General features: G+C 54.2%; 1 protein-coding gene across 4 annotated transcripts in view; it reads left to right on the top strand.

Moving 5' to 3' along the window:
* LMX1B (LIM homeobox transcription factor 1 beta) overlaps nucleotides 1-11,327 on the top strand; it is an 86,896-nt gene extending 75,569 nt beyond the window's left edge. Inside the window, exons 3-8 of one of the 4 annotated variants that reach the window (XM_055351926.2) lie at nucleotides 1,132-1,364; nucleotides 3,436-3,617; nucleotides 3,818-3,895; nucleotides 4,048-4,114; nucleotides 6,158-6,322; nucleotides 6,612-11,327. In XM_055351926.2, the coding sequence (XP_055207901.1) occupies nucleotides 1,132-1,364; nucleotides 3,436-3,617; nucleotides 3,818-3,895; nucleotides 4,048-4,114; nucleotides 6,158-6,322; nucleotides 6,612-6,769 (883 nt within the window). In that variant the 3' untranslated portion in view covers nucleotides 6,770-11,327. Of the gene's footprint in view, nucleotides 1-1,131; nucleotides 1,365-3,414; nucleotides 3,618-3,817; nucleotides 3,896-4,047; nucleotides 4,115-6,157; nucleotides 6,323-6,611 lie in introns of all 4 variants that reach the window. The other 3 variants (XM_055351928.2, XM_055351929.2, XM_055351927.2) reach the window with 3 other exon arrangements.
* Nucleotides 11,328-24,691: the final 13,364 nt, after the last annotated feature.

Here is a 24,691-nt window from a genome sequence, read left to right on the forward strand (position 1 = left end):
GACCACCTCTCCCGGCCCTCGTTTGTCTGCAGAGATGATGGGAGATGGGAGATGCAATCACGTTGTCATGTGGAAGCTGGATTAGGCCCAGCCTGGGAGTTGCCTCCAGCATTTACTACCCATGCGACCCTGAGCAAGCACCTCAATTTCCTCATCTCTAAAATGGGGTTAATGTTCATTCTCTTCTTGCAGGGTTGTTGCAAGGATTAAATGCGTCTCTGCACATAAGATGCTTAGAGCAGGGCTGGCACTCTATACGTGCTCAGTGAATATCTGTTCGTGATGGAGATGCGTAAGCTGAGACGGAGGGATGGGAAGGTGTTAGCCAAGCCAAAGGACAGAGAAAGATGGGTCGAAAGGCTGCCATGATAGTGCTCTGGAGAAACTGCAGGCTGTTCTTTGGGGCTGCAGCCTGGGGAAGCAGAGGGTAGAAAGGGAAGAGGCGGGATCATGAAGGGCCTTGAGTGCCAGCCTCAGGAGCTCGGATGGTCTCCTAAGGGCACTAGGGAGCCATGGAAGAGTCTGGATCAGGGAAGCAGCTTGATCTGATTTGTACTTTAGAAAGATCCCCCTGGCTCCTGTGTGTGTGATGGTTCCTGTGTGGACTGGGATTTGAAGGATTGAAGGGGCCAGGAGCCCAGAGAGGGGACCAGGCAGTTGCTCGGGCAGGAGAGGAGGGGCCCAGGCTGGGCAGTGGGTTGGGCAGGGCTGGGAATTGCTTGGATGTGTTGGTGAGGGAGGATCAGAGGAGAGGCAGACCAGGGAGCTGAGGTAGAAAGGATCCTTTCCAGCCGGGGGATGACCTGGCCCCCAGGGAAAGTTTGAGTGGACCCTGCACACTGCCCTCTAGTGGCCACCATGTCTCTGAGCTGGAAGGGCCCTGAGCTGCCACGCCCGGGACAGGTGACTCTAGGCAGGATGCCAGCACCCACCCCAGGGCCACTGGGGGCCTGTAGGCAGAAGAATAGGGCTGCAGGGCCCTTCTGCTGTCTGACCCGGTGCCCAAGGAGGGCCTCTTCCTCCCACCTGGGCCTGAGGGTCAGGGTGGCAAGAGGGAGAGGCCCTTGGCAGGAGTGGCCTCTGGGAGGGACTTCTGAGCACCGCCAACACGCCCGCTTTGTGCATCCGCAGGCTCTTCGCGGCCAAGTGCAGCGGCTGCATGGAGAAGATCGCCCCCACCGAGTTCGTGATGCGGGCGCTGGAGTGCGTGTACCACCTGGGCTGCTTCTGCTGCTGCGTGTGTGAGCGGCAGCTACGCAAGGGCGACGAATTCGTGCTCAAGGAGGGCCAGCTGCTGTGCAAGGGTGACTACGAGAAGGAGAAGGACCTGCTCAGCTCCGTGAGCCCCGACGAGTCCGACTCTGGTGAGGCCTGGCCTGAGCTGGGGGCAGGCCTCAGGGACGGGGGTTGCTGGGGTGTCCTGGAGGGGAGTCCCGGCTGGAGAAGCCACCTCCTGCTTCCAGGACCTGAGCTGCACGCAGATGGTACATGCATATCCAGATGCACACGCGCACTGACGTGTCCACCTGTGTGCACATGACACGAACATGCATCCCCCCAGGCACACTACCCCTGAGACCTACGCATCCATACATATAAACATATGTGTGATCACATGTGTGCACACAAGCACATGAAATGCATGCAGGAATACCCCTACCCTGAGTATGGATACATGTACATGTATGTGGAGATATGTGTTCACATACCCGGGAATGCAAAAGCCACACCCAGGTCCACACACACAAGTGTACACACTTAAGCATACATACACATACACACATGACACAGCACACTTGTGCACTAAACACCGATCCACATGGCTGCACATATATGTTTGTCCACATGCTCACATGTACTGTGGATTGTGCTTGTGGGCACACACACACCTCTTGTTCTCTGGCCGACCCCCCTTACCCTCTCTGCCTTGATGGCCCCCCGCCAACCCGCAGCCCAGCTCCACAGGGGTCTTCACCAGCACCCAGTCCACAGGCTGGGGATGCCTGAGAGGCAGGGAGCTGATGTGCCTTCCCCTTCTCAGCCCCCTGGAGCCTTCAGCAGTGAGAAGCAAACAGCCTTGAGCCAGCCTCTGTTTCCCAGCCGAGGGGAGGGGGCTGGGCCCTCTGTGCTGGAGGGAAAGACCCCATTTCCCAGGGTGAAGGACCCTCCCTCCTCTGCTCTAGCCCCCAAAAGGACGAGGCCAATTTGAAGGCCTCCTGGCAGACAGGGCAAGCCCAGCCAGGAGTGAGCCTTAAGGAGGGAAAGCCCAGGAGGTGGCTTTGGTCTTGTTCTTCCTGGGAACAGTGGGGAAGGACTGGAGCAGGAGGCATGGAGAGGAGGTGTCCCGGTCTGCCAGGCCCCATGGGTAACCTGGAGCCCTCTGGCAACAGGATCTGCCACATGGGAAGGGTTTTCCATGGCCAGGGCCTGCATGGAGGCAGTGAGCCCGCCACCATCTGTCCCTACCCATCCCTGGGCAGGGCACCGCTGCAGCCAGCTCCATGGCTGCTGGCTGCCTGGACTCCTGAGGAAGAGCAGAGGCTGGCCAGCCCCAGCAGAGGGGGTCTCAGTGGGAGGAGATCACCCGCCTCATACTCCAAGAACAGGATTGAAGAAAGGAGACCAGCCTGGAGGGCAGTGGGAGGCCCAGTGGTGGCTGGGGAGGCTTGGCCATCCATATGGGGCTGCTGGCATTTCTGAGACCCAAACCTGGGGCGGGGAAGTGCCGTGTGTGCATGGTGGGTGTGGCTGTAGCACTGGGAGAATGCACATGCTTCCGCACGCTGTGTGTGTCTGTCCAGATGCATGCATGCCTGTACATTCCTGCCCGTGAGCATGGGCCCATGTGTGTGAATATGCCTGTGAGTTGCACGCGTGAGGGCCTTTGTGGGCCCACGTGTATGTGGCAGCAGGTGAGTGTGCATCTTACGAGTGTGTGTGTGCATACACTGTGGTCAGAAGCACTCTTGTGTGAATATCTGCGGCGTGTGTCTTTGCTTGCACACTTTCGTGTATGTCTACACAGCCATGTGCACAACCGTGCGTGCACCTGTGTGCCTGTTCCCCGAGTGGGCCTGCCTTCCTGAAAGTGTGTGCAGCCACATGTACGTGTGTGCACGCCTGTGCTGTGGTTGTCCGAGGCGCACCTGTGTGAGTTCCTGTGCAGGTGTGCCTGCGGCCCAGGATGAGGAAGTGAGGCGTGTGTGCCGGGGAAGGGACTCGCAGGGTACAGCAGGCAGGAGACCAGGGCCCAGATGAGGCAGGGCCTGTGGGCTACGGGAGGGAAGGAGACCTTATCCTGGGGCACTGGGGAGCCACGGCAGGTGTCAACAGAGGGGACAGGCTCCTGTCGGGCAGCAGGTTGCCGAAGGGGACGAGGCTGAGGCCTGGGCTGCCCCCGCCCCTTCCTCACAGGCCGGGTTGTGTCCCCCACAGTGAAGAGCGAGGATGAAGATGGGGACATGAAGCCGGCCAAGGGGCAGGGCAGTCAGAGCAAGGGCAGCGGGGATGACGGGAAGGACCCGCGGAGGCCCAAGCGACCCCGGACCATCCTCACCACGCAGCAGCGAAGAGCCTTCAAGGCCTCCTTCGAGGTCTCGTCCAAGCCTTGCCGAAAGGTGAGGGGCGGCCGGGGGGCGGGACTGAGGCTGATGCCCGCACACCCACTGCCTTTCTGGAGACCACCCCCTGCTCCTGCTGGGGGTAGGGACATCCCTCCATCCTCCATCTCTCCGCACATCCCATCATACCCCTAAACCCACCATCTCCCAGTTGCTGCCCCTGGAGGGCCTGACCTGTTCCCCTCTCTCTGGGCCAGGTCCGAGAGACACTGGCAGCTGAGACGGGCCTCAGTGTGCGCGTGGTCCAGGTCTGGTTTCAGAACCAAAGAGCAAAGGTAAGAGGCCACCCCCCAACCCCACTGGCCCTGGGTAGGGTGGGACTAGAGGGGGCAGCCAGAAGACTACAGTCCAGGGGGCGTGGGGCTGGCTGTGCCTGGGGGGCAAGGGGCGAGGGGCAGCACTGGCCTGAACTGCGCTCTCCCTGCAGATGAAGAAGCTGGCGCGGCGGCACCAGCAGCAGCAGGAGCAGCAGAACTCCCAGCGGCTGGGCCAGGGTGAGCCGGGGCCGGGGCCAGGGCTGGGCCAGGGTGAGCCGGAGCCGGGGCCGGGGCCGGGGCTGGGCCAGGGTGAGCTGGGGCAGGGGCTGGGGCTGGGTGAGCCTGGGCCAGGGCTGGGACCGGGGCTGCACCTGTCCCAGGGCTAGGGACAAAGGGGCCCGGGATGTTTCTTTTAACAAAACTTCTGAAAAGCCTTCCACCAAGGCCATCAGATCCCAGGGAACTTCTGCTTTAAAACCACTGAGACAGAGAAATAGAGAAGCCATGGGGACTAGGGGACCCAGGGAGGAGAGATGGCAGAGTGGTGGCCTGGAGGGTTGGCAGAATTTCTGCAATCAAAACAGCAACAGTCTACTCACACTCACTGCGTGCAGACACGGGTCTCAGCCTTCAGCACACCCCATCTCACCCTGTCCTCGTAAATCACTGCAAGGAAGGGTATTGCCATGTCCCATTTCACAGATGAGGAAACTGAGGGACTGCCTGGGATCCCTCAGCCAGTAAGGTGCAAAGCTGGACCTCAGCCCCAAGCCTGGAGCTCAAGCCTGTACCTTTAACAGGATGACACTACCCCACTGCTGGAATTCTGCAGACAAAGCTTGTCAGGGCGTGAAGGGCCTGCGGAGTCGGGAGGGACTAGCTGCAGGGGCATGAGTCAGGCCCCCTCATCACTGAGCTTTACCAAAAATCGTGTTTCCACATCAGAATCTTGAGCCAGGGCTGGTCTCCTGGGCCTTCAAGGCCATGAGGGAGGAGCAGGGAGCTCCCTGGGACTGCTGAAGCAGGCGGGGGACAGAGCTGCCTGCGCCTTGGTGAGAGGGAGGCTTCTGGGCAGGTGCCAGGGCACCAGTGGGCAGATACCAGGGCACTGGGGGCCAGGCCAGTGTCCCAGGCTGGACTTGGCTTCTAAGGACACAGCCTTAGTGCCTGCTGCTTCCTCGCTTCCCCCTCTGCCCCTCCTGGGGCTGCAGTCACTGCCTCTGGTCTCCCAGCCATGTCCTGGGCTATGTCTCACCCCTCAGTGTTCCCAGCTGCTTCCTGGACACAGCCTCCCTAAGAAGGTCCCACAGTCCCCCCAGCTCATCCCAACCCGTGCCGTATCCTCCATCCTGCCTCCCTCCATCCTGCCCACATGCACATGGCATGCCCTGCTCCTCCCCACCCTTCTCTGCAAATGGCACCACCATCCGCCCTGTCCGAGCCAGGAACCAGGAGCCACCTCTGACCTTCCCCATCCCACACTGCTGATCCACTGAGGTGCCAAGCTGGGAAGTGAAGTCTTCTCATGTCTCTCGCACCCTCCTAGGAGCTGTCTCTCCCACAGCCACCTTGACAGAGACCCCACCCTTCCTCTGGCTTCCTCACCCACTGGCCCCAGCCTTGGTCTCCTCCTCCAGCCTTTCTCACCCTCATCTACCAAACCCTCCAGCGGCTCCCAGCGGCCTCGGGGACCCCCACCCAGCTCGGCGCCCCAGGGCTCCCCATGACCTGTGGTCCCTCTCAGCTGGTCTCCCCCACACCGACCTCTCTCCCTGCCTCTTGGCCCCACGTGCTGCACCCTCACTTACCCGGCGGTCTGTCTCCTCCATGCCTTTGCCGCCCCTCAGCCTGGCTTGCCTCCCCTGCTCTGGCCTGTTGAGCCCCTGCTAGTTCTTTAAGTCACATCGGGGCGGGGGCCCTTTCCTCCAGGAAGTATTCCCGGGGCCTTTTTGGCCTGGGTCTGGGACCTTGGCGCTCCCAGGTGCAGCATAGAATCACTGTTGCCTGTGTGGGGTCTACCTCCTCCCTGGATTCCCTGGAAGGGCGGGGTGGTGGGAGGAAAGAAGATGAGGAGGGGAGGACTCTGGCTTTTGGTAAGCTGAGCCTGGAGGAGGAGCTGGAGTGTGCACCTGGGGAAGGGGCTGGGGAGTCAGTGTCTGGACAGCTTCAGCCAGAGTGGGGTGCCTGGGGAGTCCCAAGGAGATCAGAAGGGGAGGCTGCTGGGGTGTAGCTGGGAGGGCGTGGACTAGGCCAGTGGGTGAAGGCTCACTGTGCCCCCAGAGGTCCTGTCCAGCCGCATGGAGGGCATGATGGCTTCCTACACGCCGCTGGCCCCACCGCAGCAGCAGATCGTGGCCATGGAACAGAGCCCCTACGGCAGCAGCGACCCCTTCCAGCAGGGCCTCACGCCGCCCCAAATGCCAGGTGACCACATGAACCCCTATGGTAAGCCGCCCTACCCCCACCCGCCCACCCCAGCACAGCCCCTGCCCCCTGCCAGGCCAGGCAGGCCTGGTGCCAGGACAGCCACCTGCTGCCCTAGGGCTCAGGCAGCATGGCCAGCACAGCCCTCCTGCCTCCTGCTGACAGGAAGGGCCCCAGTCCTTCTTGGCCGGCACTAGCCAGCAGGCCATCCTGTCTCTCCCTGGCCTCCAGTCACACAGCCTACAGGGCAAACAGGGCCCCCAGGAGCCCCAGCCTGTACCCCGGTCCTGACACCCCTTCTGCCCCCCAGGGAACGACTCCATCTTCCACGACATCGACAGCGATACCTCCTTAACCAGCCTCAGCGACTGCTTCCTCGGCTCCTCAGACGTGGGCTCCCTGCAGGCCCGCGTGGGGAACCCCATCGACCGGCTCTACTCCATGCAGAGTTCCTACTTCGCCTCCTGAGAGCCAGCCAGGCGCATGGACGCTTGGGCAGGGGCCTGGGGGGGACTGCCGGCCTCTGCGGCCAGCCTGGCCACCCCCGCCCTGCTCTCCACACAGACTACAGACAGCCATACGGTGCCCTCCCCTCGGCCGGCTGGGCCTGACCACTGTGCCCGTTGGGTACAGCCAGACCGGTAGATGGGCACAGCCTGGGCAGGGGCTGTGTCCTGCCCACAGAGACCTTGTCATCCCCAGGGACCCAGAGCTCTCGGACGGCCACTCGCCTCCCAGCCCCACCTCGGCCTCCATCGCCTCCTCCCCATCTCTTTTTTGGGAAGCTTAAATTCTCTCTATTTTTTTAAATGTCCTCTCTGTGTCCATGGCCCTCCATGCAAGCCCCAGGACAATGGTGTCATGAGGCGGTGACCTGAGAAGCGTGTGTACCTGTGCCCCAGCAAGGGCAGGGGTGGCCTCTGGGGGCAGGCCCACTGCCTGGAACCGCACGCCCCTCAGCCTGAGTCTGGAGCAGCAGTGGGGAGGGGCCTGAGGGGAGGCACTGTCAGGAGGCGGGCTCGGAGCCTGAGCCTGGGCAGGCGCAAAGGGGGAGAGAGGCACGTGCAGACACATGCACACTTGCAGACAAACCCACGCAAACACACACACAGCTGTATGGGGACACCAGAAGGGACAGGGATGCTCAGCGGGTCTGTCCTGCCTTGTCAGAAAGAGAAAAGGAGGCCAGGCAGGGGTCCCCCCAGTTCTTAAGAGCGATTGGAAAGGGAGGAAGGGGAGAGGAAGAGGCGAACTTGAAGCATCAGACCCAGTTGTATCCCAGCCTGGGCCCAAATGGGGGCAGCCTGGGCAGGGAGGGCAGCCCCAGGCCCCACCAACTCTAGAGGCAGATGGAGCCCCCAGAACCAGGTAGCATCAGACCAGACAACAGAGCCTGCAGTGGTCAGGGACTTCAGAAGCACCTGCTGGGCACCCCATCTGCAATGTGGTCCTCTCCCCAGCCACCTCTGCCTCCCCTCACATACCTCCAGTGACAAGGAGCTCACTAGGTCAGCGAGCCCACAGCAGCTGTGCTGTCCTGCATCCCAGAGCCAGGCTTCCCCAGCTCTCCCTCTTAACACTGTCCCCCAGCAGGCCTCCGGCTGTCCCTCTAAAGGTGTGGGGCAGGTATCACTTCACCTTCCCACTGATGTCAGCCGGCCAGAAGTGAGCAGGCACATCACCTCTCCTGCTGTGGCACCCTTCCTCTGTTAATTTGGCCCAAAAGACAATGATTTGGCCACATGACCTTAAAGATTCACCCTGCCCTGCTGTAACTAAATCCCCGGGCCCCACACGCAAGTGACAGCTAAGCCACATCTGTTTTCTGTGTATATGCAGGATGGGGGCACCTACTGGTTTTTTTTGTTTTGTTTTGTTTTGTTTGAGACAGAGTTTCGCTCTTGTTGCCCAGGCTGGAGTGCAATGGCGCGATCTCAGCTCACCACAACCTCCGCCTCCCAGGTTCAAGTGATTCTGATGCCTCAGCCTCCCTAGTAGCTGAGATTACAGGCATGCGCCACCACGCCCAGCTAATTTTGTATTTTTAGTAGCAACGGGGTTTCTCCATGTTGGTCAGGCTGGTCTCGAACCCCCGACCTCAGGTGATCTGCCTGCCTCGGCCTCCCAAAGTGCTGGGATTACAGGCGTGAGCCACCGTGCCCAGTCTGCACTTACCGTTTAGACTGAATGAGGGACGTGACCTCTTTCCTTTTCCATTCCTTCTTACTCGATTCGTTCCAGCCTGTGGAATTTCTCTGCACCCTGATTCAGTGACCACTGCTCTCCTCTCTCCCAGCACATCTGCCCAGTGAGGAGTTGGCCCTGGGTCTCACCTGAGGTGTGTGGACCGGGGTGGCCTCTCCCTGTTTGACATTGGCCCATTAATGCATCCTCTTTGGGGGACACATTCCAATTGCATTTCCTGCCCCCTTCCCCCAGGGCAATTGCAGAAGATTGTGTCAGGCGCCCTGCTGGAAGCCAGGTGCACTAGATCCATCCCCAGCCCCAGTCTGCTCAACTCTATCCCTGTCAGAGCAAGGAGGCTGGGCTGCTGGGACCTGACTGGTGAGCCCACCCTGTCCCCTGGTGATCACTGTGTCCCCTTGTTCAGGTGCTCACAACCCTGCCTTTAACTCTGAGGTCAAGCCCTAGGTCACCACCCTAAAGTCTGCCTGGTCCAACCTTTGAGCGAGTAAGGATGATGAATGTCCCTTTTCCACCTTTGGGGCCCTCGGCCTGGATCTCTGGAATCCTCTAAGTTCAACCTGTTCTGTGATTTTGCTCCCCTGTTTGCTGGGAAACTCAGTCCCCCCAGAATGTCCTGGGCCAACCTGCTCGCCTGACATGTGGCCTCGTGTCACCCATCGGGCCCCAGCAGCCAGCTGGCCCTTCTGCAGCTCTTCTTACAAACAGAGCCTCTCCAAGGACCTCAGTTGATGTCCTGGTCCTTCTGCCGCCTCAGCCCACCAGGGTCCGTGCCACCATGGGTCCCTTGAGCAGCAGCTGCACTGGCTTCTGGAGAGACACCCCTCTTTCTCCTTTTGCACATGCACCATCTGAATCGTGCCAGGGACATTCTGGGCAGATTCAGGGGTAGATGCCCTATCCACCAGGAGACCTGGCCCTTCTCTCTCAGACCTGATAAGTTGGAAGGGACGTCAGAAGCGGTCATCTCATCTGCCCCTTATTTTATAGTTGGAAACCCTGAGGCAAGAGAGGGAAAGAGGCCTGTCCAAGGTCCGGGTTAGTGACAGAGCTGAGCTGAGAACAGGGACGTTGTGCCCCACTGTCCCCTGTGGTTTGTGAATGACCTCCAGGTCAGGGGGTCACAACTTGTTCTTAGTAAACTTGCCAGCTGTTGGGGTCACATATTCCCATTCTGGGGCCTCACAAACCCCCGAATCCAGCCGGGACCCCATACCAGGAGCTGGTCTAGGGACAGCATGCCTGTGACCCACAGACTGTTAAAGCCAGAAGGGACCTCAGAGAGTCCCTTATGCTGGAGGTGCCCTGTCAGCCATGGCTAGGGGCCCCTTGCTCTATGCTGTGCCTTGCTGCCCACAGGCTCCCAGACACCAGCGCCCACTCTGCCCAGCCCCGGACTGGGTGTGGCTCGCAGATGAACAAGATGCAGGGCCTGCCTTGAGGAGTGTCTCCTAGAAGGAAAGCCAGACTCTCCGGCCCAGCCAGAGAGTCCAGACATGGCAGGGACCCGTTTCTCAGATGAGGAGCCTGAGGCTCAGAGAAGGGAGGCGATGTGTTCAGGGCCACCCAGCAGAAGCCTGCAGGGCCGGGCAACCTTCTCCCACTTTATGGGAGGAGCTGCAGCCTTGGCTGGGAGCTGGGCGGGGAGTAGCCAGGACCACCCCTCGCCCGTGCCGTGACATGGAACCTTCATCACTAAGGGGGCTGGAGTGGGAAGAGGGAGATAACTGTGTGGTCTCCAGAGCAAAAGAGAATGAGAGGTGGGCAGGGGGAGTCTTGGCAAAAGACCAAGTTCCACTTCCCTGCTGGGGAAGTCAAGGCTCAGAAAGAGGAAAGAATCGCCCCAGGTAACACAGGGCAGAGGAGGGACAAGAAGCTGGGCATGGCCCCAGCCAGAGCCTCATCTGCCTACTCCGTGAAGCCTCCCAGGTACTCTGCTATCCTGGGAAACGCACAGGGAGGCCACACAGAGACACTGCTCACAAGGGTCAGACCAAGGTGCCAGCACAGCCTGGAAAGAGCTCAGAAAAGGGGTTGGTGCACGTGGCTGGGCATCTTAGGAGGCTTCCTGAGGGTGGGTAAAGGTGGGAAGGCCCTGGCGCTGCATCAGATGAGCAGGGCGTGGCAGGGACAAGCCTCTTCTCCTTTGGGAAGTCCTGCAGCTTCCTAGCAAGAGGCTGATTCCCCACTCTGCCCCCATCTGAATGTCCTTTTCATGTTGCACGCAGGGAACCTCGGGAAGGAGGATTGCCTGATGCCTGCCTGGCTCCATCCTTGAGCTCTGGGCACCACCTAGGGTGAGGGAGAGATTGCAGCTCTGGGGCTAAGTCTGCCCTGGGGGGAAAGGGCTCCACGCTCACACACACGCGCTCGCACACACACACTCACACCTGGACGCACACGGAGGCTCGCGGACCCATACTCACAGGCACCTGTGGCCTGGGGACTGGGGGAGCAGGAAAGACCCCTCCAACATTTGGCCCTTGGAAGGCGCCATTGCCAATGAGCCTCTTTGCTGGTTCCCCCGACCCCACCTGGGGGTCCCATGGGAGCACAGCCCAGCCAGGTGTGGGGATGGGCCACCGGCCATTCCTGTTTTCCTTGTACAGACAGACTCTCACTACCCACCCGCCATCCCCAGACACATTTTATTTAATAACTTGTCATTGTTAAATTATTTATTAGCGTTTACCACACCACCACCCCCACCCTGCCCTCCACTCTCACCTTCCACCTCTTCCCACAACAGCAGAAAATGGAAACAACAACAAAAAAAGATGAGACATCAGTATATTTGTAAATAAACCGACCTGTACACTCCTGTGGTGCTTCTCCTTGGTGGGCAGGGCCCGGGTGGAGGAAGGGGCTGTCCTGGGCCTGGGCCGGTCTTTGCACATGACATTAGCAGATTTGTTGATGGCCACCAGGGACAGCAGGTCCGGAGGCGGGAGGGCTTGAGGTCCCCATTCTTGCCCAACCCTCCTGTGATTCTCTTCTCTTCCACCTTTGTCTCATCCCAACCCCGAGCCATCTCCAACCTTAAAAGAAACGCATTCACCCCATCTCCATTTCACTGTATCCCATTCTCCAACACTTTCATTCATTCAATCAACCAGTATTTGTGAAGGCCCCTTAAGTGCCAGCCACCAGGCTGAGAACTGGGGATTGGCTATTCCCGCTTCAAGGAGATCAGCAGTGTGATACGAGCTCAGTTGAGGTACAAAGAAACCCTGTTGCCCGGGTACCCAACCTCGTCTGGAGGGTGGAGCATCATGGAAGGCTTCCTGGAAGAAGCTACATATTAAGCTGTGATCTGAAGTTACCTGGCATCAGGAGGACTGAGAGTGAGAAGGGGTGTCTGAGAGCATTCCAGACTTGTCCAAAACCTCAGAGGCAGGCAAAATCTTGTGAATCTCCTAAACTGCAAGAACAGCAAAGTTTGAGGGCAGGGCCAGACCATTCAGGGCCTTGCTGCCAAGTAGAGAATAGATCCGATTAGATCAAGGTGACTGGATGGAAGCAGGGAAGTCAGTTGGGTCACCAGGTGAGAGGTGACGATGGCTTTGACTAGGGTGGCAGTCTCCAGGGCAGATCCCGGAGATATTGGTGAGGGGGGAGTCCAGGCAGCATCTAGGTCCCTGGATCACCGAGACGGGGGCACTGGAGGCACAGGGAGTGGGGAGATGTGTGGTCTGGGCGTGTGAGCTTAGGGTCTCCCAGGCATCCAAGTGGAGATGTCCTGGGCCAGGGCTGGGCCTCAGAGTGACCAGACGGGATGCTGAGCACCCAGGTCTCCAACCAGGTGGCTGGCATGGGATGGCTGGCTCCAACCAGGTGGCTGGCAGGGTGAGGCATGGGATGGATGAGTTCCCCAGAGGAGTACAGCATGGGAGGAGGAAGAAGCTGAAGCCAAACCCTGAGGAATCGTGAGGACTTGGGATGGGATGTGGCTGTGGGGTCTCTAGAGATGGTGGCAGGGATGGGGAGTATGGTGGTGATGGCAGAGACTCGAGGGAATTTGGTTTCCAAGGTGCATTCCTTGAAACTCTCAGGGTGTGTGTGCATGTGTGGACGTGTGTGTGTCTATGAAATAGCTCTGTGGGCCGGTTTGCCTGGATATGTCCTGCATGAAGCTGGGGGTCTGCAGGTGTCAGACCATCGTGCATGGCTGTGTCTCCTGGCGAGGCCACATGTCTCTGCACCTGGAGACACGTGTCCCTGATGTGGCAACGTGCTGGTGGAGATGTTTGCATACCCCACACGGCGTCATTGCCTATCTTTGCATGTCTGCATCTGGGAGGCCTCTGGGCCTCCCGTCCGCAGACCTGACGTCCCAGTGTTCTCTCCCTTCTGCCAGCCCTCTGGTTGCTCCCCGACCTCCTCTCCCCACACCTGTGGCGGGGACCACCCGAAGGCCACCTCTCATCCCTGGATGCCAGCGGGCACCAGCGCCCCCTAGGGGCAGGCCCCGCCCTGCACCCTCTTCTGGGCTCGCCATTCACAGCCGTCCCCGGGCAGTTCCAGCTGCCTCCAGAGTCTAACGACTTGGAGGACCTCCGGTTCATGTCCTCCTCTACACTCCAACAACCCCAAGAGGCAGGTCCCCATGTTTCTGAAGGGAAAACCCAGGCTTGGAAGGCGAAAGCGACCAGCCCAATGCAGCAAAGCTAGCAAGGGACAGCCGAACCAGGGTTCGAACCCAGGTGCAGTTGCAAACCCATGGCCTGGCCACCACCCCAGCTGTCTCCCCAAGACCAGACTCTCTGGCCCTGCGATCCGGTCCTCCAGGTCAGGCCCAGGGTCCCGGGAACAAGGAAACTCCTACCTTCAGAGTGCCTCACTGAGGCTCAGAGAAATCAAGTCGCTCAGCCCAGACTGCACAGCACAGAGGGAGGATTAATGGGGCTTTCTGTCCAAGCCACAGGCTGGGCTCATGTGAGGAGCTCTCTAAGCTCCACCCTCGCCCATAATGGGCTGACAGCTCTCTTGCCTACAGCAACCGTTTAAAATCCTGTCACTAAAAAATGTGGGGTGAGGGGTGAAGGGGAGGAGCTGTGCTAATCCGTCTCTCCCTTGTCACCTGCCTGTCTTCTTTCCCTAGCCCAGAAGGTAAAGGCATGGGTTGGCAGAGAAAATGTAGGCTGAGTCCCAGGGAATAAGCGGTCACCCTCTGAACCCCCTTTCTGGGAGCAGATTTTTAATTTTGACTGTCACCCAGGCTGGAGTGCGGCAGTGCAATCATAGCTCACTCTAAACCCAGACTCCTGGGCTCAAGCAATCCTCCAACCCAAGCCTCCTGAGTAGCTGGAGCTACAGGCACGCGTCACCATACCCAGCTAATTTTTTAAGTTTTTCTGTAGACACGGAGTCTCTGTTGCCTACGCTGGTCCTGAACTCCTGGTCTCAAGCAACCTTCCCACCTTGGCTTCCCAAAGCACTGGGATGATAGGTGCGAGCCGCTGTGCCCAGCCCAGGGGCCAGTGTTAAACAGGACGGACGCTAGTGGAATGCCTGCCCCTGCCAGTCTCAGACTTTGGGCCACTGGCCCTCACAACAACTCAGAACAGCTCCTAGCCCATTGCACAGATAAGAAAACTGAGGCTTGGAGAGTAACTTGGTTCCGGAATGATTCCTCCCAGGAATTTGAGGTTTAGGCCATGGATCCTGTGGAGTTGAGAAAGGAGAGATCACAGGCAAGGAGTATAACTCTGAGGTCACCCTACAAAACTTATCTTCAATGACTCTGAGAGCCCCCAGTCCTGCCTCTGGAACCCCTCACTGCTGCCAGCCCCTGTCGCGCACCCCAGATTGGAGAAGGTGAGGTATGTGCAGCAGCTGTACAGATTGACAATCAGCCTGGACAGATGGGCATATGGGGGACGGTCAGGAGGAGGGCCACCGCATAGGGCCATGCGATCCCTAGCATCATGTGAGTGGCACCCTGGATGCAGGCAGTGCAGTGGCAGGTCAATGCCTGGCCTGCAGGATGGTCAGCTGGTGGAGACGCAGAGCGTTGGGAGAAGGCTGCTGGGTTCCCCTCAGCTCCTCATCAGCAGGGAAGGGAGCACTCCCACGCACCTGACACTGGCTGAGCCTCCTGTGTCCTGCCTCACTGACACCTCGCAGCCCCGGGGGCAAATGATGTCCATTTGGAAGATGAGGACATGGCCCTCCAACCTCCATTCCTCCCAGGACCACATGTCCTCCAGCTGCCACTGGTCTGCCCCAGAAGCCCCCTTTGGCATGAGTTTCCCCTGACTCTATGCCAGGCAGACCTTGACCCCAGGCATTGATGGACACAGAGACTCTGTTCATGGCTTTGACTTCAGAGAAACTCCTGCAGCCTGACAGAAGGGAGACCTGCCCTGGGCTGCTTCTTGCTTTGCCCTTCAGCCCTAGCTTGGCAGACCCTTCCCAGACCCAGCCCACCTGGGCGGAGCCTAAGAAGGAGTTAGGAGAAAGACTTACAGGACTCAACGAGTGGCAGGCTGATGGCTGTGCCTGGGAAAGCAGAGAAAGCCTCCTAAAGGAGGGACGTTCGGGCTGAACCTGCAAAGATGAGTCAGCGTGCGTGGGGTGAGAGGAGGCGGGTAGGTGGAGCACAGGCTCAGAGGTGGGAGCTGCAGAAGTCTGGGGCAGCAGGGCACAGCCAGCTTGGATTCACAGTCTGAAGGCTGGAGGTGGCAGAAGGTGAGAGCCCCAGCACTACCACGCTGGGCATGCCAGGGTCAGTCATGTCCTTGGCAGCAAGAGACACTTAACATGTCACATCCTGTTCTTTGATTTAGCAGGGAATAAAATGAGCACACTACGAGATACTGGAAATGCAAAGGAGTGTATGTATTCTCAAACATACCTATTCATGGCCTAAAGAGGAATGACAAAAACCTCTTTACCCACTTACTAGACAAAGAAAATGTACATTTTTAATTCCTTAGAGTCCTGGGTGTTCCCCTACCATAGTTTCAAGAGCCTTCATTTCTTCACTGGGAAAACTGATCCCAATAGCTCAGCCACAGCACAGAAAGCCCAGAATCTCGTGGGAACGGGCCCAAGGGAAAGCGGCCCCTGGTGCATCTTCCCTCTGCATCGAACATGCAGGTGGCTTGCTGTGAGGAGCACTCCACTTTCACTCGTCGCCCCCAATCCCCCTCCCCTTATCAAATCTTGGGGTGCTTTGCTGTTAAATCCCCAGAACAGACCAGAAGCGCGTTTGAATTTCGCTACAAACCTGCAATCACCCGTCAGGCCACGAGGTGGCGATCCGGAGTCAGTCAAGTGTAGCCCACGTGGCCGGCGGAGCGCTGAGGGGCGGCGGGGACTGCGGAGGCTCCTGATCGTGGCCAAAGAAGGCAGGAGCGAGGACGCCGCCTCCGCAGAGGCTTCTGTGAGCCCCGCACTGCGTGGGAGCTGCTCACCGAGGACACCGCGGATTCCCCCACGCAACCCTGAGTGGATGGAAGCGCGCGTTCCCATTTCACAGGACAGGAGAGCGGGCTCAGAGATGTTAAGGAGCCTGCCTGAGGCCACACAGCTGGGAAGCGGCAGGCTGGGGTCTGAACCAGGGCTGGGGCAGTGCAGAGACACACGAGGAGGAAAATAGAGGGAGATAGGCAGGGAAAAACCAAAAACGATAGCAACCGCTTTGGAGCCTTGTTATGCCTGACCCACGGACTCCTCACGCCGACCCGTGCGGCGGGGACTATTGCCACCCCGTTTTATTGCTGGAGATGGTGAGGATCAGGAAGGCTAAAAGCCTGGGGGGCGCTGCTTACCCGCAGCTCCGTGGCCCCGCTTACCCGCAGCACCGTGGCCCCGCTTATCCGCAACACCCTGGCCCCCGCCTACTGCGCTTACCCGCAGCTCCTCGAGCCCAGAGGGAGGGCCATGAGGAGGAAGTAGGGGACAGCTGAGCAGCCACCCCCCACCTCCCACCCCCATCCCCTGAGCTGCCACCTCCCACCCCCACCCGCAGCCCCAGCCCAGCCGGCCCCTTTTCCCTCGAGCAAGGTCAGCAGGCTTAGGCCATCCCCAGGCCCCAGGCCAGCTTCCCCTTCCCCAGGACCGCCTCCAGGCACATGAGGGGGTCTCCCCGACCAGAGCGAGGCTCATCCCTCCAGGGGATAAGCCGTCCCCTGTGGATACCTCCAGAGCAGGTGGATACCTCCTTTAGGCCAGGGAAGCTTCTGCCAGCTGTGTTTCCTGTGACATCAGCCTTCCCTGCCCCATCTCTGAGGCTGATGGGCAGCTGTCAGGGGAACAGACACTTGGGCCTCCCGGAACCACACGGGCCGCGCCAGAGGCGGCATCGAGGCCTGGGCAGTGGGAGCTTGTGCCTGCCAGTCCGCCAGCTCTGAGCCTGGTGGCCAGAGCACCCCATTCCCTGTGACCCGTCCAAAGCTGAAGTCAGGGCCCCTTCTCGGATCACAGTGCAGGGATGCTCTCAGCCATGTTCCTCACCACGCGGGGGAGCCCTAGAGCTCACGGTCAATTCACAGGCAGAAGGAAAAGAGTCAGAGAGAGGGGCGGCCCCAAGGCTTCAGTTTATGGAGGCATTGAAGGGCTAACAAATACATGGCCAATAAAGCACTTATTGCTTAAGCTAGTTTGAGTCTCTGTCACTTCTTACCAAAGAGTCCGGATTAAACCCCACACCATCTCACAGAGTTTTGGGGTGAATAAATGAGATATTTTTAAGTTTCTGGTATAAAAATCAGTGCTCAAAAAAAATAGTAGCTAAAATGATTCTCAGCAGAGCACAATGACTGTCTTTGCACTTTCTCCTTCACATTTCACAACATCACTCCGTCTCACTTACACACACATGGTCTGCGAAAACTCTACACCTCACCTGTGCACAGATTTTGAGCCTGTATTCAAGAGGAGGCATTGCTTTGGAGACATTTTTTCTGCAAATTGCATCCAACAGGATATTGTCAAGAGATTTCCTGGGAACAAATGAAAATGATGATTTTTGATGTAAGATACGCAATGGACAACATATATCATCGCTGCAACAGAGGTTCCTGCTATCACAGCTCTCGTGGTCACCAGCACCTGCCTGGTGTGGGGTCTCCTCTGGTCCCCCTCACACACACAGAGCAGGGACAGCTGTGATTTACCCACAGCTGGAACTTGAGTCTGTGCCTCAGGGACAGGCAGCAGGGTACTTCATATGCAACAGAGTTCAATTGAAAAAGTGAATTATTGGTGCTGAGTTACTAATAAGCAAATAATCAGTTTATACCCATCACAAAAATGTCGACAAACAGAGTGATTGTGACAAGGGCAGAAAACTGCAATCATGCTCTGCAAAAATGAAGTGAAGCTGCAATTCTGCACGAAGGCAACTTATTGCATTTGATCTTTTTGCTTATAAAATGCCCTGCCAACACCTAGTAATAGTGTTAATAACGAAGATGACCACAACAATGATAGCTGCTGGACTTTGAGTACTTATCATGATGGGTCAGTGCTTCAGACATTATCTCTTTTTTTTTGTTTTTTGTTTTTTTAGACAGAGTCTCGCTCTGTCACCCAGGCTGGAGTGCAGTGGTGCGATCTCAGCTCACTGCAGCCTCTGCCTCCCATGTTCAAGTGATTCTCCTGCCTCAGCCTCCCAAGTAGATGCGATTACAGGCGCACGCCATCACACTGGCTAATTTGGTATTTTTTGGTAGAGATGGGGCTTTTGCCATGTTGGCCAGGCTGGTCTCAAATTCCTGACCTCAAGTGATCCGCCCGCCTAGGCCTCCCAAACTGCTGGGATTACAGGTGTGAGCCACCACGCCTGGTCCAGGCATTATCTCATTCAATTCTCACTCAGAGTGTTATTATTATCCCTATTCCATAGATGAAGACACCAAAGCTCTGAGGGGTGAAAGGGCTTGTTCAAGGTCACAGAGCTGGTGGACAGCACTTACTGAGAGCAGGTTACCAGCGTAAACAAGCAACTCTGCCTAGAAGAAAAGCCGGGACAGACCCAGACAGGAAGAGCCCCAAATTTTCTGCAACTATGCCATTCTGAGGGGTGGGGCAGCCTTCACCAACCCAGGCTCTAAGCCAAGGAGTGCCTTGGAGTGGCTTGAGGGTCGCAGTAAAGGCCTCTTTACAGTGAGGACTCAGCGGCAGGGCTGAGAGGTGTGGCCCCTCCTAAGCTGCTCCCTGGGCACCAGCCAGCAGGTTGGTTCAGACATGACAAGACAAGAAGAACAGGGAGAGAGGGAGACTGACGGCCAGAGAGCCACGCTCCTTCTCTTGGCCCATCCCAGCCCCAAACAGGAACAATCTGGGCTCCTTACATCCTTGCCTTGTGCTGTTCAGAGAGGAAGGGCAGAGCTCAGACTGGTCAGCAGCTTGCTAAGGTCACATAACCAAGCACAGATAGGAAATGCTTTACAGAGTTGGAAGGGAAGGGAAGAGAATTTTCACTTTTTACAGAATAAAGGCCCTTCAGGAAAAGGCACTGGGTAGCGTAGGAGCCTAGAAAGTTGGTGAACAGCTGGGCCTGGTGGCTCATGCCTTTAATCCCAGCACTTTTGGGAGGCTGAGACAGGTAGATCGCCTGAGCTCAAGAGTTTGAGACCAACCTGGGCAACATGGAAAAACCCCACCTCTACCAAAAATACAAAAAACTAGCAAGGTGTGGTGGCATGCACCTGTGGTCCCAGCTACTCGGGAGGCTGAGGCAGGAAGATCACTTGAGCCGGGGAGGCGGAGGTTGCAATGAACAGAGATCATGCCACTGCACTTCAACCTAGGTGACAGAGAAAGACCCCATCTCAAAAAAAAAAAAAAAAAAAAAAATTGGCCAACAGTAGGCAGGTGATATGGTTTGGCTGTGTCCCCACCCAAATCTCATCTTGAATTGTACCTCCCTTAATCTCCATGTGTCATGGGAGGGACCCAGTGGGAGGTGATTGAATCATGGTGGGGTAGGGGTGGTTTCCGGTGCTGTTCTTGTGATGTGAGTACGTCTCATCAGATCTGATGGTTTTATAAAAGGCAGTTTCCCTGCACATGTTCTCTTGCCTGCTGCCATGTAAGACGTACCCTTGCTCCTTCACCTTCTGCCATGATTGTGAGGCCTCCCCAGCCATATGGAACTATGACTCCATTAAACCCCTTTTTCTTTATAAATGACCCAGTCTCCGGTATGTCTTTACTAGCAGCATGAGAACCAACTAATACAGCAGGTCAGGAGAAGCAGGAAGGAGCAGGGATCATCCCATGGGGAGGCCAGATGTAGGAACAGATGTAGGAGCTGGGATTGGGAGGCTGGACAAGACCAGACTGGGACCACTAGGGAGCCTGGCCATACTCCTTGGTCCCTTTCCAAATCACTGGAGAAGGTAGAAACCTGTCCCAGTGTTCACGTAACCTGTCAGCACAGATAGGAAGATGCTCAAAGCCAGGACTTCTCAGGCCAGGACGCTGCTCAGGAGGGATGTCCTACCACTGAGCCGGAAGATATGAAGACAAACTATTGTGATTTTTTTCCTGGAGTTTTTGCAAACAACACAGCAGCTATATATATATATATATATATATATATATATATATATATATATATATATACGCACACACACATATATATATGTAGCTGCTGATATATATGTAGCTGCTGTGTTGTTTGATACAACAAAATTTATGATTGTTTTATGTTCCTTGGGGAAGGATGTACATTTCTTCATTAAATATTGTCCCTCTTTGTTCTGTTAAATGCTTTTGTCCTTGAATTCCACTTTGATAATATTGTTGATACTCCTATATTATTTTTTATTTACCTTAATCTACTATTGCTTTGTCTTTGTCCAGCCCTTTATTTAACAATCTTTCTTTGCCTTTTTTTTTGTTTCTTATCTTTCTTTTTTTAAAAAAAAAAAAAAGCAGCACAATACTGGAGTTTATTTTCACTGTGTTATATTTGATACATACACAAAGAAAATATACAATTGATGTAAGTTATTAAGCATAATAAAATGAATACCTATGCCATCGCCAACCATAGGAACTAGAATATTGACAAAACCATTGAGCCTTCCTGTGTATTCCACTCCATCCCATCTTCCTATCTCACCCCTGAAGATAATCACTATCTTATGTTGTATGTTTATCAATGGGTTGTTTTTATTTATTTATTTCTAATTACTATTATTATTTTGAGACAGAGTCTCACTCCGTCCCTTAGGCTGGAGTACAGTAAGGCAATTACAGCTCACTGCAGCCTTGAACTCCTGGGCTCACATTATTCTCTCACCTGAGCTTCCCAAGTAGCTGGGACTACAGGTGCGCACCCCTGTACTCAGCTAATTTTTTATTTTTACTTTACAATATAGGGAGATGGGGTCTCCCTATATTGCCCAGGCTGGTCTTTAACTATATTTATGTTTACTTTACAATATAGGGAGATGGGATCCCCCTATATTGCCCAAGCTGGTCTTTAACTTCTGGGCTCCAGTGATCCTCCCACCTCAGCCTCCCAAAGTGCTGCGATTACAGGTGTGAGTCACTGTGCCCGGCCAGTTGCCCTGCTTTTTTAAAAATAACTTCTAATCCCCTAATTATATATTGTTCAGCTTTGCTTGTTTTTGAGCTTCATATGAGTGATATCAGATATGTGCAGTCTTCTGCTAATTTCTTTTTTCCCTCAAGATTGTTTCTAGCATGCACCCACATTGCTGCATTCACATTGCCACCATTCACTAAGCTATATATTAATGACATTCCATTTGTTTTTGTTGTCATTGTATTTTGTTTTTGTTTTTGAGATGGAGTCTCTCTCTGTCACCCAGACTGGAGTGCAGGGGCGCAGTCTCAGCTCATGAGAATTTATTTTTTGGATAGAGATGAAGGAAGGATCCAATGTCCTATTTTTCCATGTGGATAACAAATGATCCCCGCACCATACATTGAATAGTCTAGCCTTTCCTGGCAATCTGAAATACCAATCCCGTGATATGTCAGGTTTCCATCAGTGTGTTTATTACTGTCACATTGTTCTGTTGATCTGTTCCTGTGCCAGTCCCACATAGTCTTAACTACTAATATTTTATAATGTCTCTATTGCACTTAGAACCGGTTCTTCCACCATTTCTTCTTCAGGAGTGTACGGCTACTCTTGAGCTTTTTCTCTTCCGTATAGGTTTTAGAAAGTTTGTAAAGTACCTTGAAAAATTCGATTGGGATTTTGATTGAAATTTTAATCACTCTTTTGATCAATATGGGGATAATTGATACAATTATGGACAATTTTAGTGTCTCCCCCCTTGAAAAGAATAAATCCCCCGTTTATTTAGGTCTTCTTTAGCTTTTTTTTTTTTTTTTTTTGAGATGGAGTTTTGCTCTTGTTGCCCAGGCTGGAGTGCAGTGGCGCAACCTAAGCTCACTGCAACCTCCACCTTGTGGCTTCAAGCGATTCTCCTGCCTCAGCCTCCGGAGTAACTGGGATTACAGGCATGCACCACCACACCTGGCTACTTTTGTATTTTTAGTAGAGATGAGGTTTCACCATGTTGGTCAGGCTGGTCTCAAACTCCTAACCTCAAGTGATCCGCATGCCTCGGCCTCCCAAAGTGCTGGGATTACAGGTGTGAGCCACCATGCCAGGCTCTTTAATTTTTTTAACAAAGTTGTATCATTTTCTGTATCAGGTCTTGTACATCTTTTATTAGACTTATTTTTAGATTCCTTTCTGTCTGTTGCTATTTTAAATATTGTCTTTTCCTGGATTGTTTACTTTTACAAAGAAGTGTGGAGAAAAGCAATTTAGCTTTGAATATTGGTCTTATATCCTGCCACCTTGATTAACTCTTTCATTAATTCTAATAACTCTCAGTAGATTACTTTGGATTTTTCTATGTAGATAATCATATAATCTGGAAGTGATGATAGTTTTGTTTCTTTCTAATCATTGTACCTTTTCTTTCTTTCTTTTGTTTTAAACACCTTGGCTAGAACTTCCAATAAAATGCCGATTAGGTAGCTATCAATTGGGATCCCTGCCTTGTTCTATTAAGGAGAAGGTTTTTTACTTTTTTTTTTTCTTTTTTCTTTTTGTGACGGAGTCTTGTTCTGTCACCTAGGCTGGAGTACAGTGGCGCATCTCCGCTCACTGCAATCTCTGCCTCCCGGTTTCCTGCCATTCTCCTGCCTCAGCCTCCCGAGTAGCTGGGATTACAGGAGCCCGCCACCACGCCCGGCTAATTTTTTGTATTTTTTTTAGTAAAGATGGGATTTCACCGTGTTAGCCAGGATGGTCTCAATCTCCTGACCTCGTGATCTGCCCACCTCGGCCTCCCAAAGTGCTGGGATTACAGGCGTGAGCCACCACACCTGGCCTGTTTTTTACTTTTTACTACTAGGTGTGATTTTGCTAAATTTTGCAACTTAAAAATAATTCCCTTGTATTCCTAGTGAGATAAAAATTTTAATCATGAAAGGATATTGATTTTTATTAAATGCATTTTTGCACAGATTTTCTCCTTCAACCCACTGTCACTGAATATATTTACACATTTCATGTACATAAAAATAGTATTATATGACATATAACATGATATTCTAATGTGTAATATAATGTTATATGTATAAGTAATATATAAGCCATATTTCTGATATTAATATGATGTTAATATATAATATGTATTAATGTTTAACCACCCTTGCATCCATGGTATAAACCCAGTTTGGCCATATATTTTAAAGCGTTTTGTTGTATTCAGTTTTCTACTATTCTTTCATGATCTTTGCACCTAGGTACATGCATGAGGTTGTTCTGGTTTGGGTGATAAGGTTATATTGGTTTCACAAAGCGAGCTGATGAGTGTTCCCTCATTTTTTTCCTCTAGAAGAGTCTATATAAAATTATAATATCTGGCCAGGCGCGATGGCTCACACCTGTAATCCCAGCATTTTGGGAGGCCGAGGCAGGCGGCTCACGAGGTCAGGAGATCGAGACTATGGTGAAACCCTGTCTCTACTAAAAATACAAAAAATTAGCTGGGCGTGGTGGCGGGCACCTGTAGTCCCAGCTACTCAGGAGGCTGAGGCAGGAGAATGGCGTGAACCCGGGAAGCGGAGCTTGCAGTGAGCTGAGATCGTGCCACTGCACTCCAGCCTGGGTGACAGAGCGAGACTCCGTCTCAAAAAAAAAAAAAATTATAATATTATAATAGCTAATCCTTGAATGTTTAAAATCATTTGGGCTTCGTGTTTTGTTTTGTTTTGTTTTTTAACCTTTTTTTGTGTGTGTGTGAAACAGAGTTTCATTCTGTCACCCAGGCTGGAGTGCAGAGGGGCGATCTCAGCTCACTGCAACCTCCACCTCCTGGGTTCAAGCGATTTTCCTGCCTCAGCCCCCCGAGTAGCTGGGACCACAGGTCTGCATCACCATGCCTGGCTAAATGTTGTATTTTTAGCAGAGATGGGGTTTCACCATGTTGGCCAGGCTGGTCTGGAGCCCCTGGCCTCAAGTGACCCATCTGCCTCGGCTTCCCAAAATGCTGGGATTACAGGTGTGAGCCACCATGACTGGCCAGTGCTTGGTGTTTTCTATGTAAAAATATTTAAACTACCACCTCAATTATGTTTAATGGTTATGAGACTATCCAGGATTTTTATTTCTTCTTGAGTCAGTTTCAGTAAGTTATGTGTTTCAAATAATTTATCCATTTTGCCTGTTTTTAAAGGTATTAATACATCTTTTTCATAGTTTTTGTTACTCCTTTTACTTTTTAAAAAATTGATGGTGGCCAGGGGCATGTGGTGGCTTACACCTGTAATCCCTGCTCTTTAGGAGCCTAAGCTGAGGGGATCGCTTGAGGCCAGGAGTTCGAGACCAGCCTGGGCAACACAGGGACAAAAAATTAGCCGGGCATTGTGGTGGGTGCCTGTAATCCCAGCTACTTGGGAGGCTGAGGCAGGAGAATCACTTGAGCCCAGGAGGCAGAGGTTTCAGTGAGCTGAGATCGTGCCACTGCACTCCAGTCTGGGCAACAAAAGCGAAACTCAGTCTCAAAAAAAAAAAAATTTCCATGTGATGTTTTTCATATTTATAAACATATGGGAATTTTTTATTTGTTGTTTTGTCTTTAACTTTTAACTTAGTTGCATTGTGAGTCACAGAAACATGACCTGTATACTAGTTATTATAATTTGTTCAGAATTACATTATGTTATTTTTGT

The sequence above is a fragment of the Gorilla gorilla genome, chromosome 13 (genome assembly GCF_029281585.2).
Source record: "Gorilla gorilla gorilla isolate KB3781 chromosome 13, NHGRI_mGorGor1-v2.1_pri, whole genome shotgun sequence".
NCBI lineage: Eukaryota > Metazoa > Chordata > Mammalia > Primates > Hominidae > Gorilla > Gorilla gorilla.